Source organism: Mytilus californianus, unplaced genomic scaffold (genome assembly GCF_021869535.1).
Source record: "Mytilus californianus isolate M0D057914Y unplaced genomic scaffold, xbMytCali1.0.p SCAF_19, whole genome shotgun sequence".
NCBI classification, from domain to species: domain Eukaryota; kingdom Metazoa; phylum Mollusca; class Bivalvia; order Mytilida; family Mytilidae; genus Mytilus; species Mytilus californianus.
Genome location: NW_026262667.1, coordinates 1,054,011 through 1,068,913, shown reverse-complemented (window position 1 = coordinate 1,068,913; position 14,903 = coordinate 1,054,011). Strand labels below are relative to the sequence as shown.

Here is a 14,903-nt window from a genome sequence, read left to right as displayed (position 1 = left end):
TAGACAATCAAACAGTAGCCTTAAAGACAGCAAGATATGGTTACCTTTCCTGGGCACTTCAAGGTTACAGGATATGGTTACAGGATATGGTAACCTTTCTTGAACACTGCAAGGTGACAGGATATGGTAACCTTTCTCTAACACTGCAAGGTAACAGGATATGGTAACCTTTCTCTAACACTGCAAGGTAACAGGATATGGTAACCTTTCTCTAACACTGCAAGGTAACAGGATATGGTAACCTTTCTCTAACACTGCAAGGTAACAGGATATGGTAACCTTTCTCTAACACTGCACGGTAACAGGATATGGTAACCTTTCTCTAACACTGCAAGGTAACAGGATATGGTAATCCTTCTTAGCAATCAACTAGTCACTACATGGGCGAATAGAGCATGAAACTGTTTAGGTTTTTTTATTTTTTTCAATACAATGATTAATTAAAATTGAAGCAAAGTTCCTCAGATTACAAAAGTAAGGACTATATAACTGAAGATCGGCATTTTTTTTATGGAAAATAGTCAGTTAGATGGTTTTTAATTTATGATTCAGCCTTTGTACAGGTCAAATCAAATCAAAATTTCAATTACCTAAGGTTTTTAAAGGAGGTATGCTAAGGGCCTTATTTGGCCTAAAATTAAAATTATATTTGCCTGAACAAAGCCTGAACTCTGAGGTCTTTAAGATATTATGAATATAGATTTTAAGGTTGAGAGATGGCATGAAGAACAGCTATAAAACCCTGTTCCTTTGCTTTTTGAGTGTTTTTTGCTGTGCATGTACTGATTTTATATCATTGATGGATACCCCGTATTCTTTGTTTTTCTAAAAAATTTAAAGATTCTTAAAATTCTCAATCTAAGCTACATACATTTTTTGATACATATGTTTGTGAAATGGAAATATCAATCTTGTGCAGGAAACGGGTAAATATTTGTAAAAGAGCTGCTGTTCATAAAGACAAATACTGAATGTGGTAGATTATGGAGTTGGTTCTCACAAGAGTTTGTTTTCAAATTTTTTCGAATCTGAAAACCATTTAAAAATAGTTCAAAAGCTATATATTTTCCTTATAAGTAGATTTTGTATCACTCCACTTAAACTACCTGTTTTTAGTTTTGCATTAACTCAACCAGAAAATAAATATAAATGGAAATCTTAAAACTTGAGTAAAAATTAAAACAAAAACAAAAACAAAAACAGAAACAGAAACAGGGCCCAAGAAGCCACTAAAATGTAGCATTAATTCTACTTTGTGATAATAATGAATCGTGAAATACACAGGATTTGGTACCCTTTGAATAGCCTATTTCTTCATTATAAACAATGCATCAGTTTTGAGTACTGTAGTAAAATACTTCTTTCTTTTGGCAACAAAGACTGTGAATTACAATACCATTGTCTTCAGATCAATTTCCATCGATTTGATAATGTTAACAGAAATTTTTTTAAATATTGATGAAAACTTAAAACAGACAAAAGAAACAAAAATATTGAATAAATGTTTAAAACAGACTAGCAGAAGGGTCATCATTTGTATCACTATCAGATTTGTTTTCAGGTCTATGTTGTTTATTCGATTTCTTCACTCTTTTCATTTTCCCTGATTTAAAAAGTTCGTCATAGTCCTCGGCAGCATCAGACACCATTTGATCAACTAATGATACACGTTCCTTCTGATGTCTTTTAAGACTTTTCCATTTAACAGGGTCAGTGAAAACATCAATCCCATCGTCTTTTAAAGTGCTTACGTCAGCAAAATGATAATCTTCATCCTCTGTAATGCTTGTTTCTGTTAATGAATCAAAGTCAATGTTTTCTACTTTTCCTGACTTTTTGTTCTTTTTGGGGGGCTTTTTTCGTTTTTGAGTTGATTTTTCTGGGGACGAAAATATATCATCTAAGATGGACAAATTATCTCCCCTTTCCTTTTGATTTTCTTCTTTTACTGAGATTTTTGCATCAGCTTGATGTCCAATTTTATGTAATAATTCTTCAATATCATCTGAGTGATTATCTGAAGTAATAACAACAGTTTTCTCTTCTGTAAATTCATCAACAGTAAAAACAGAACAAGTATCCTTGATGTCTTTATGTTTATTTTTCTGCACACTATTCTTTGATCTACCTTTAGTAGGTTTCTTGGATGGCGAAGGCTTCCTACGAGCAAATGAGGTAGAAGGTATTCCAATATCTAAACTTTCTGTCTGACTTCCATCACTTTCAATCCTACTTTTAGATTCTAATTTTTGGGATTCGCTATCAGGAAAGTCGAGAAATGAAATACCCAGAGTTTCATTTTCCTTGCGTCTTACTCGCCTCTTTCTTTTTATGTCTGGATTAGTTGTCTTTTTTGTACTAGTCAACCCTGTCAATATTAAAATATTTAATATTTGAAAAGGTTCAAAAAACAGATCATCTAGTCACAAGAGTAATATCAATAGGTTTTAGAGGTATTACCAAAATATCTTTAAAAAAAAAGAAAGCAGCAAATAAAATTTTCTAAGAATAGCTACCAAATGTCTACAATATTTGCACAATAAATACTTCTGTTTCAGCTTCCCATCAATGAAACTTATTTTGAAATAATTTTGAAAACATTTTTTCCAAAAATCCTAAGAACAAACTCCTCTTCAGTTTATCAGTTTGTGAGAAAAACTTATCAATTTTTGAAATGTTTACAAATTTCGGCTGTATTTATAAAATTTGGAGCATTTTGACTGCAGAAAATTGTAATAACAACTGATTACGCATCATAAACAGTGAATTAAATAAGATCTACTAAGACCAATTGAACATATTATAAGTTTCTCATGCACTGCCATGTGTTCCCAATGCCCACTATGTTCACTGATTTTAACATAAATCTGGAAATCTTTGTTCCACCTATTGATACTGTTCCAATGCCAAAAATTACAATCTTCGCTAATGAAAAGTTTTTTGTTAATGTTCTAAAGCATTTATAGTTCAATGTATGATGTGATTAAGTAGCATATTACAGGAAAAAAAAGCCTCTCTGTTCATATTTAAAAAAAAAAATAGATCTAGTACAGCATTTGTAATATGCTATGATGAAAAAGTGTGAATATTAAGCATCCCAAGTATTAATCTATTGCCAGTAATTTTTTCTTTCTAATTACAGAAATTAAGATCTGATTCAAGTCACATGCTAAAATCTCATATTTGATTATCTCACACAGAATAAAATATCAAAATAAAATATTTTTCTCACCTGATCCAAGTGATGTATCATTTTGATCACCATCATGTTTAACTGTGCTAAATATCTGAGAAAAATCAGGTTTATCCTTGGTGTAAAAATCTTTCAGCAATTTTAATCTGGATTGTGTAGACCCTAACAAAATCCTTTCTGATAATTCAACAGCTGAAACACTGTCAAAGAACTGGGTTATTTCTTCAAACTGTTTTCTAAAATATAGATAATGAAATCAATTGAAAAGATAAGGTTTAATAAAGGATTATTTATTCATTCTTGAAAGTGAGCTTTGAGCATGCTACAAATAGGTTCATTTCTAAAACTTTTGTTATTACAAAATGTACAATGTACTGACTACATTGAGAAGTTTGGATAATGATTTAGATTTCAGTCTCATGTGCTTCTGCCAAGTATCCTCACTTTTTCTAACTTAAGTTTGCTTTATAGATAAATATGATTCTAAAATAAATCATCAAAGCAACTTTATACTTTTTTTCCCTATTGTATGTTGTTGGGAGCTTATCTCGTGAAAGGTTTGGTTCCTCTATATATTTTTGTATCTGCAGCTTAATTTTAATGATGTGTAGTCTTACTAAACAGCATATCAATGTCCTAATTTGGGAAGGCAGCTAACTAAAAAAATTGAGAAGACATTTTACATGCAACATGATATGATCCTCTCTTTTAAAGATTCTGAATATAGATCTAAATGTGTACAAACAAAGTCACACAACCCTTAAGAGTTCTTCTATATATATCCTTTTTTACTTCCTCAAAATGCAGTATTTCATTTGTGCCACAGGGTTGTATTTCATTTGCACCAAACATAAACACTGCTTTTACACTAATTTACAGGTAATTTAATGGAAACGTTTAATATAATATGTATCCTGAATACGACGCTCACATAAGAAATGTTGTAGAGTATTCCAGCTCCGCATTGGGTTAGTAAATGAGTTCATACTCATTTCTCATATAATTCTGAGATTCACTTAAATGTATAAAATTGTATTGTGTTCACATGTTCTAGTTGACAAAATTGCCATAACTCAATCAGAGACAAATAGAGGAGGAAATGTCTGTATTTTATTAAAAGATCTCACATTTACAATATCTAATGTACTGAAAAAAACAGAGATAAATTGTATAGATCTACCCTTAAAAGTTGCAAAGCCAGAATCACAACATTATTATTAAAAGTCTCTTTTCAATATAGATTTATTATTCTTACTATTTACCTGTATTATTGGCGCAAATGAAATGCCAATTGCCGCAAAAGCAAAGAACCACCTCAAAATCAATTTAAAATCCTATTACCAATTTTTTATTAGAGGACAAATTATGAAACATTTTTACTTACAATCTGATAGTTTTTGGAGTTTGTCCAATTAATACTCTACTGGTTCCTATGACAACTGATGTAGGTGTATTGTGATCTGGTTTTGAGGACTTCCTACCTCTAGACTTTACAGGAGTAGGTTCAGTAATCCCACTGTCATCAGACTACAAACAAACAGCTGTATCATATAAAGTATATTTAAACTCATGTGGGACATTTGAACAATTATTAAGTGTCAAAGTAACCCTGGCATTTAAGCTTTGTGGGGAGTGAAATTATTAAAACATAAAAACATACCTGCCAACTGTCACTATTTGTGGGGGATTTCCCCCATGAAAGCTCCCAAATGGAAATTTTGAAAGAGTAATTTTGTCCACAATTTAGAACAAAACAATCAATTTTACCACGGGTATAGGATTGTAAAAGTATGAAGGAGCAAATAAACATCATTAAACTAAATTTGAAGGCCCTTTTTAATGGTTTTGTAGGACTATGAGAGCCATCTTGCATGTAAAACCCCCATGGGCAGTTTGAAATGTTGGCAGGTATGTAAAAAGATTAAAAAAGATAACCCTTTAAATGAAAGTCCAATGTATTGCAAAAAGGTAAGAATGTCTGTATTTTAAAACATGAACAGTAAACAGTATTATTATATGATTTTGAGGACAATCTGCAAGCCAACAAGTAGAAAATCTAAACATGGGTATAACAAAATATGTATCTTGTGTGGACAGGAATGTGAAAATAAATTATAAACATACATTCATGGCTCTACAATCTGTCGATACCTTTATTTTGGCATTGCACAAGGTCATATTTTTCTCTGACTGTTAATGACATCTTGACACTAAATCCATTGGATGTTGGATGTGTACTGATTGATATTTTAGTCTTAGATGCATGATTTTTTTTATTAGTTGTTATTGGCTTTAAACTAGCTGTCAGTAACTGCGAGTACTCTCAGATCTGTACTTAGTGTCTTTTTGTTGTTTGGATGTACAAGTACCCTGCCACGTCTGTGTTTTTGAGTTAGATGTATTTCTGCTTCGTATCGATCTGATGAGTTAAAGCCCTTTTCAACAGATTTTTATAGTTTGTTCTTATGTTGTACTGTTACACCACTGTCCCAGGTTAGGGGAGGGTTGGCGCCTTCAAACTAGTTAAACCCCGCACATTCTGTATGTGCCTGTCCCAAGTCAGGAGCCTGTAATTCAGTGGTTGTCGTTTGTTACTGTATATCACATTTGTTTTTCATTATTTTGTACATAAATTAGGCCGTTAGTTTTTTCTCGTTTAAATTATTTTACATATGTCATTTCACAGCCTTTTATAGCCGACTATGTGGTATGGGTTTTGCTCATTATTGAAGGCCGCACAGTGACCTATAGGTGTTAATTTCTATGTCATTTGGCCTCTGAGGAGAGTTGTCTCATTGGCAATCATACCACATCTTCTTACTTTTATATTTATATTTATTTAGAGGAAACAGCAATAGTTTATATTCAAGTTTTAAACTTTGTAGACAAATGGTTAACTTATGTGTTAGTTATGCTTCTCCTTTTTTAATATAAGAAGTAAATAATATAGCAGTATCTAACTTCAGCTACTGGTTCACAATACATGGGAGGTATCTTACCTCAGACATAGGTTCACAATATACAGTAGGTATCTTACCTCAGACAAAGGTTCACAATACCTAGCAGGTATCTTACCTCAAACATTGGTTCACAATACACAGCAGGTATCTTACCTCAGACATAGGTTCACAACACACGACAGGTATCTTACCTCAGACATTGGTTCACAATACCCAGCAGGTATCTTACCTCAGACATCGGTTCACAATACACAGCAGGTATCTTACCTCAGACATAGGTTCACAATACACGACAGGTATCTTACGTCAGAAATAGGTTCACTATACACAGCAGGTATCTTACCTCAGACATAGGTTCACAATACACGGCAGGTATCTTACTTCAGATATAGGTTCACAATACACAGCAGGTATCTTACCTCAGACATAGGTTCACAATACCCAGCAGGTATCTTACCTCAGAAATAGGTTCACAATACACTGCAAATATCTTACCTCAGACATAGGTTCACAATACCCAGCAGGTATCTGTGAGTTCTGGTGCAATTCATACACATCCTGTATGGCACTCTTTGTCATGTGACCTTCAGTATTATAGCAGTATCTTACCTCCGACATAGGTTCACAATACCCAGCAGGTATCTGTGAGTTCTGGTGCAATTCATACACATCCTGTATGGCACACTTTGTCATGTGATCCTCAGCCTTGCTGCCACCTACCAACTGACGATTTTCATGAACATGCACAACACCACACTGATCTATGAAGAAGAGAGAACCTAACATAATCTTCAACTTTCATTAATATCCATGATTATTTTTTTCTTATTCAAAATAATAAAACATGACAGCAGCTACCATATAACAAGGGTTGATATAATACCAACATGAGTTGTATACATTGTCTTAATTGCTAAATTGTTTATTCCAAAGACGAGCACTATGAATGATGTATTTACTATCATAAGGTGTAATACAAGAGGCTCTCAAGAGCCTGAATCGCTCACCTGTATTTCAGAGGAGAAGATTTTTAAATGTTAGCAAACTTGATGAACAAATTGTGTTAAATTGTCTTTAAAGGGCAATAACTCCTTAAGGGGTCAATTGACAATTTTGGTCAGATTAACTTTTTTGTAGATCTTACTTTGCTGAACATTATTGCTGTTTACATATCTATCTATAATAACATTCAAGATAACAAAAAACTGCAAAATTTCCTTAAAACTACCAATTTAGTGGCAGCAACCCAACAATGGGTTGTTCAATTCGTCATGAAATTTCGGGGCTGATAGATCTTGACCAATTGAACAATTTTACCGCATGTCAGATTTGCTCTTAAAGCTTTAGTTTTTAAGATATAAGCCAAAAACTGCATTTGACCCCTATATTCTATTTTTAGCCATGGTGGCCATGTTTGTCGATGGATCAAAACTTCGGATACAATTTATAAACTAGATACCCTAAGGAACATTTAGTTAAAGTTTGAAGGTATTTGGCCCAGTAGTTTCAGAGGAGAAGATTTTTTGAAATAGTTTACGATGACAGACGACAACGACAGACGACGGACGCCAAGTGATGGCATAAGCTCACATGGGGCCCTTTGGTTTGTTTTTTGCCCCTTTTTGGCCCCTAATTCCTAAAATTTTGAGGCAATTACCCCAAAATCAATCCCAGCCTTCCCTTTGTGGTATGGTACCTTGCAGTACAATTTCAGAGAGATCCATACACTTGAACACAAGTTATTGTCTAGAAACTAGAAAAATGCTTATTTTTGGCCCCTTTTTCCTAATAGTTTTGGGCAATTACCCCCAAACTCAATTCCAGCTTTTCCTTTGTGATATGGAACCTTGTAGTACAATTTCAGAAAGATCCATACACTTACACACAAGTTATTGTCATGAAACTAGAAAAATGCTTGTTTTTTTATCCTTTTTTGGCCCCTAATTCCTAAAATTTTGAGGCAATTACCCCCAAAATCAATCCCACCAGTTCCCTTTGTAATATGGAACCTTGTGGTACAATGTCAGAGAGATCCATACACTAACACACAAGTTATGTCTGGAAGTTACAAAAATGCTTATTTTTGGCCCCTAATTTCTTAACTGTTGGTACCATAACCCCCAAAATCAATCCCAACCTTCCTTTTGTGGTATTGAACCTTATGGTAAAATTTCATAGAGATCCATTCACTTAAACTAAAGTTAGAGTGCGAAAACCAATGTGTCTTCGGATGACGACGCCAACGTCATACCAATATACGACCGCAAATTTTTTTTGCGGTCATATAAAAAAATATATAGAGTCCATGAAAAACTAGACAAAGTGATGCCCCCGTACTCCACTCTGAAGAAGCTGTATTATAACAAAGTCAATGTAGGACTTTCTTTGAGATATTATTGCGTCTGGGAGACACAAATGATGTCCCCGCAGATGCAAAGGGTTATTTTAAAATACACAAAGTTGAGCATGGGAGCACATAAGTCTATGTTCACTGTAGGAGTTATCCAGAAACAGTATGCACCTCTTATGCAAGTAAATACTCCAAAAAATGACAAAGTTCAACTAACTCCCAAAAGAGCAAATATCAATAAAAAATCAAAACCCTGACCACATGCACACCTTTAATATATGTACAAACAGCCAGCAAAGTGAAAACTTCCTAGCATTCAAACTGTAGGAGGAGTTATCTGGAACAGCTATATACCCATAATGGGACCAACGGACGGAAGGACAGATAGACGGAAGTACAGACGGATGGACAGGGGTAAAACAATATGCCCCCAACTTTCAGTTGCGGGGGCATAGAAATCGTATCAATGTAGGCAGGCCTCTTAAGGACCTATTATTGTTGATCCACTTATAAGTCGGTTGCTATCCTCTGCACCAAATTCTGGGAGTTTTCATTATAAGTTGATTGTTCTGTAAACAATGCTATTACTATTCTAAACAATAAAGATATACTTTTCTTGTGTCTCAATCTATTTTGTGTTTGAGACACCTGGTTGTGTTGTTTGATAACTTTACCACCAACTATGACTTAACAAATTTTATAATGCCTGTCCATTTATCATCAGATTTTAACAGTCTGAAGTCACAATGTTGCTTCAATACAGATAAATTCTTCACAGTAAGATGGCAAATTTATCATTTTAAAAATAGAAGATTCTTACCAAAAACATCTGACACTGAAGAAAATGAAGAGGATGACTTTTTAAGCTTTGATCTTTCTGGTGCAGACGTTTTGCCTTGTTTAGACAATGAACTTGAAGACTTAGCAGGTGTTGAGGTTTTCCTGTTACTTGTCCTTTTACTTCCTGTATTATTTGGAGTTTCTTTCTTCCTGGTTGCAGTATTACTCTGTGCAGATCTATGCGAGTCCTGAGAATCAACATCTCCTATATAATGTTCATCATCACTATCTTCTATACTGTTTATATCAAAGTCATCTCTGTCTGCAGAGTATAAGGAAAAATAATTGTCTAAGTTTAGTGTAAGCTACATGCATGTTAGGTTAATGTATTGATAAATCAATATGCTATTATTAATAACAAATTGACACATTTTTAAAAATCTTTCAACAAGTGACTGAAAACTTTCAGAAATTATTCAGTAGACTCTAAGCTTCTAACAATTTTTTAAACTGCATTTTTGGGGGTTCCAACAGGGCTTCCAAAACGGTCATATTTTCCGGACTTGTCCGGTAAATTATATAAATGACTTGTTGTGTTGATGCTGAAACAGACATTTTAACATAGGTATTGCGAAAAAAATGAAGTTTTTGCAATCTTTTTGACCGGACCTTTTGCTTTAAACAGATATACATTTCCGGTCATATAAGTGATATGATCATGATGATGATAATTACTATCAAAACAAACCCTACTTTAATTCCCTCACATTACAATCAAGGTTAATTAGTTCTCTGACAGCTGAAATTTACCTGTACAGGCGACAGGTAAACTATCTTGTACCAGACATTGATCGGTCTTTTGAAAGTTATTTTCTTAAATTTCAGCGGTTTGCAGCTAATTAATTTAGTCAAAGATTTAGATAATCAGAAAACGTAAACAAATGTGATTTGAATAAAATTTTAAAAGGTAGTTATAAAGATTTTAGTGAAAAATCATCAGAACCACGTTGTTTGAACTAGAACACTCGTGCGCAAGTGCGCAGGTGTGAGATTTAATTATGCATCTGAATTTTCAAAACTGCTAAAAATATCATTGATACCTTTATCTAACGTTCATTTCGAGTGTTTTCCTGAAACTAAATTGTGCTTTGTAAACGTACACGGATTTTACGTATCCGTCTCTGGTCTGTGTTTTACCATTGTCAAGTTAACATCCGGTATTTGGAAAATGTACTTTTTAAAAAAGAAAGTGAAGTTATTGACAGCGTAATTTTGCACAAATAAAGAGTCTAAGGCAGATATAAGTACGCTGATGTTGCACACTTCGAATGGTGCACTGTCAATTTAACAGTTTACGCCAGAACATAGAATTTACACAAAAATTCAAGTTAACTATTGTTTTTGTGTCAATCATAATTTATATGATGCCAAACTGATTACTATAGTTGCCTTTTATTACTAAGTCTTAAAGGATTAAAATCGGGATAAGACAAAATAAAATGTCCGGCTGGCAAAAATATTTTTTGGAAGCCAATAGCAAAAAAATATCATATCAATACAAATGGGAGAACAGAGCCATGAAATTGTGATCTCTGCATAGTTCTTTATTTTGTAATTGGCCAGGGCACCCTTTTTATATTTAGCTGTCTATGTGTTTGGCATCTGACTCTTTTTACCTTTTTAACATTATAGTTGCATATTCCTATTAATTGGTTTCCTATAATTGTGTGAAGTTTTCACCAGAATGCACTTAAACTCTCAAAACAATATAAATGTTTTATTCTTAAAAAATGACAAGTACAATCTGATTTTTTTTGGTAGACTGTCTTATGAATATTCAATTAAAGACCAATCAAAATGCTATTGTTCAGACCATGTTTTTACAAAATCAACCATGCTATCAACTTCTACTTGACAAACAGCTGAAAGAATCATTTACCCCATTTATAAAATAAAATATATCATGAAATACCTACCAGTTATACCAAATAATTTGAGTAGTGAATTATCCATTTGATCTTCTATCTCTTCATTAGTTGTATCTGGGTCTTCTTCTGACTCTTCAGAGTTATCTTCTCTTTGTTCATCATCATTAGATATATATTTAGACACAGTAAATCCAACTAATTCAGTTTCAACTCTCTCATTCTCCTATAAAACATAATCTTCCAAAATAATGTGTCTCAAATGCATTGACTGTTGATGGACTAATATTTTATATGGTAATAATTAGGTTAAAAACATCTGTTTAATTCTCAAAAAAGCAAAAAAGGGCAAATTGATACAACAGGTTGAACAGCTGGACTTATGAAATATGCCACTTATCTTTATGCTAAAATCATTTACTTCAACAAAAACAACAAACTACACAAATGTTGAGAACAAATCATCCTATTTAACAAAGATTACAGAAAGATTTGTGCTCTCACATGTTCTATCACATTGATGACTTTTCAAAAATTATCAGCACAGTAAATTGTTTTAGTCCTGTTTGTTTTCACAATAGAAATTCTCAGGAAAAGTGGCATTCTGCAATTGAGGGTTGCTTTGCAATCAATCTATAACTTCTTAACGTTTCTTTTTTTGGACTAGTTAAGGCTTTAAATAATGGTTCTACTAGTATTTTTTCTTCTTCTAGTTATGATAAGAAATCACTTGTTAATTTCTTTATTTACAAGTTCTCAAATGTCTTAAAATATTCAGTCATTCAAAATGTTTGCTTCATGTGCAATCTTCATTGCTGTCATCTTTAACTGCTGCAAGAATATTCTAAAGAATAATTTATTTACAAATTAGAAACTGATCTGATTTTAGTTCAAGCCTTATCATTCTTTACAATATCTACAAGCTTTCAATTCCTCCACCTATGTTATCATGATTCAAAGAACATACTGAAACTGATGAAGTTGACACTTTATACAGTCAAACCTGCATTAAGCAGTCACTCATGGGAAGTATCAAAAGTGACCGCTAAAGAGAGGTGACCTTTTAAATGAGGTTCCGAAAAATAAAATCTGATTCCGACACCACACGTGAACGGGATCGGGGGAAATTGTTTAGTATTTTCAATTAGTAGTTATTGTTTGTGTGAGCAGACAAATAAAACTGGCGTATTACAGTACTCTAAGAAAACATTCTAAATAGTTAATATTCATGGATAAATAAGTCGATGATACAGTTTTCAATGAAAAGTGGAATATGGTAAATTCACAAATTCATCTCCTATTTTACGATATTGGTTGCAAACGGGGGCCAATTCTCATTTTGTCTCAATACTGAACACATATATTTTTCGTCATGATTATATTTTGGTTGTTAAAAACATGAAAATGGCCGTTGTTAAAAGTTGAAATTACGATTCCGTGCAAAATTACCGGTAGTTGACCGCTGACCGCATTAGACAGATGACTGCTGAAAAGATTTAAATTACATGTATATAAAGAAAATGTTTAGGAGGATCTGAAAGTAGCCTTTAGAGGCAGGTGACCGCTGAAACGAGGTGACCATTAAGGCAGGCTAGACTGTATATGTATTCATATTATGTTCAAAACTTACATTTAGGATATCTAATGTGAGACACTTATCCCCTGTCCTGAACTGGAACATATTCTTGACACCAAACAATTCACCTTGATGAGCTCTGTCACCCGCTATCCCTTTAAAGTATCTGTTGGCATTCTCATTCTGTATAGCAACACTGTCTAGTTGCTGAAATATAAACAATAATCTGATAAAAGTCTGTAAAAAATAAGTAAGATAACAGCTCCAACATTCATCTAGCAGATATCCTGCTGAACTAGAGGACCCAAAATTCTTGTATCATTGAAGTCATATTGGCATACCAGCTACTGTGAAACAATCATTCTTGAAATAACTGATTCTTACCTATAACTTGTTGCTTGACTTCTCCAATTAAGGTGAAAGAGAATACAAGTTCAATACACAAACATTCATATACCTGTCTGATAAATAAATGGAGATGTGGGGTATATGTCAATAGAGACAGAGACCCAACGACAAATATAACCACAGAACAACAAGAGGGCAATAGACAGCCTCAAACAATAGACAGGTGTCCATAAAATATGTCAATCTATTAACAAGAGGGCAACAGACAGCCTCAAACAATAGACAGGTGTCCATACAATATGTCAATCTATTAACAAGAGGGCAACAGACAGCCTCAAACAATAGACAGGTGTCCATACAATATGTCAATCTATTAACAAGAGGGCAACAGACAGCCTCAAACAATAGACAGGTGTCTATACAATATGTCAATCTATTAACAAGAGGGCAACAGACAGCCTCAACAATAGACAGGTGTCCATTCAATATTTCAATCTATTAAACAAAGGGCAACAGACAGCCTCAAACAATAGACAGGTGTCCATACAATATTTCAATCTATTAAACAAAGGGCAACAGACAGCCTCAAACAATAGACAGGTGTCCATAAAATATGTCAATCTATTAACAAGAGGGCAACAGACAGCCTCAAACAATAGACAGGTGTCCATACAATATGTCAATCTATTAACAAGAGGGCAACAGACAGCCTCAAACAATAGACAGGTGTCTATACAATATGTCAATCTATTAACAAGAGGAAACAGACAGCCTCAAACAATAGACAGGTGTCCATACAATATGTCAATCTATTAACAAGAGGGCAACAGACAGCCTCAAACAATAGACAGGTGTCCATACAATATGCCAATCTATTAACAAGAGGGCAACAGACAGCCTCAAACAATAGACAGGTGTCCATACAATATGTCAATCTATTAACAAGAGAGCAACAGACAGCCTCAAACAATAAACAGGTGTCCATACAATATGTCAATCTATTAAACAAGAGAGCAGCAGACAGCCTCAAACAATAGACAGGTGTCCATACAATATGTCAATCTATTAATTTTCCAGTCTATAAATATATTGAATAAATTCAACAGAAACAATCAATTCTTGGTTTTGAAGTACATAATTTCAAGTAAAGTCGATCCCAAATCTTGGATATAGCAGTGCTATTAAAATACATATGGGATATCCCAACTATGCAGATTGCAATCCAACATTAATCTAAAACAAATGCATCAAAATATATAATATATACCAGGTAAGTTTCTAATTCACAGGAACAGTGACAGTCATGTTTCATGGAGGTTTGTAGAATTTTGCCCTCTTACTAATTTTTTATAATCAGTTTTTTCTCTATGTTCAACATTTAGAACTGGCTGCCATGTTGGTTGACTGGCAAGATCATTAGTCTTACTAATTACCCTTGCTGCACACATATGTTGAAGTTATCAGTAACAATTTTACCTGTTTATAAATTTGTCTTAGGTACATGTTTTCTTCAATAGTTCCTGCGGAGATAAGTCTGTATACTTTTACATTTCTTCTCTGACCTATTCTGTATGCTCTGTAGTTCAAAATAAAAAAAAATATTTTAAGTAAAGATAAAAAAAATCAAAGTTACTTACTTTTAATTATTTTTTAACCTTTGAAAGAACTTAAACCATCCTTTATTATATTGCAAATCCATAAATAAATGATATTATATAACAAATATAAACACACACTTATGAGTAAAGAAAAGGGTGATGAAAGATTTATT

The 14,903-nt window shown here is 33.3% G+C and overlaps 1 protein-coding gene across 1 annotated transcript in view; it reads right to left on the bottom strand.

Moving 5' to 3' along the window:
- Nucleotides 1-401: 401 nt before the first annotated feature.
- Nucleotides 402-14,903, bottom strand: part of LOC127727034 (DNA excision repair protein ERCC-6-like 2) — a 57,744-nt gene continuing 43,242 nt past the window's right edge. Inside the window, exons 20-27 of the mRNA XM_052234428.1 lie at nucleotides 14,609-14,708; nucleotides 12,839-12,991; nucleotides 11,260-11,434; nucleotides 9,324-9,605; nucleotides 6,763-6,914; nucleotides 4,578-4,720; nucleotides 3,233-3,429; nucleotides 402-2,368 (exon numbers count right to left, since the gene is read on the bottom strand). Of these exons, the coding sequence (XP_052090388.1) occupies nucleotides 1,506-2,368; nucleotides 3,233-3,429; nucleotides 4,578-4,720; nucleotides 6,763-6,914; nucleotides 9,324-9,605; nucleotides 11,260-11,434; nucleotides 12,839-12,991; nucleotides 14,609-14,708 (2,065 nt within the window). The 3' untranslated portion in view covers nucleotides 402-1,505. The remainder of the gene's footprint in view (nucleotides 2,369-3,232; nucleotides 3,430-4,577; nucleotides 4,721-6,762; nucleotides 6,915-9,323; nucleotides 9,606-11,259; nucleotides 11,435-12,838; nucleotides 12,992-14,608; nucleotides 14,709-14,903) is intronic.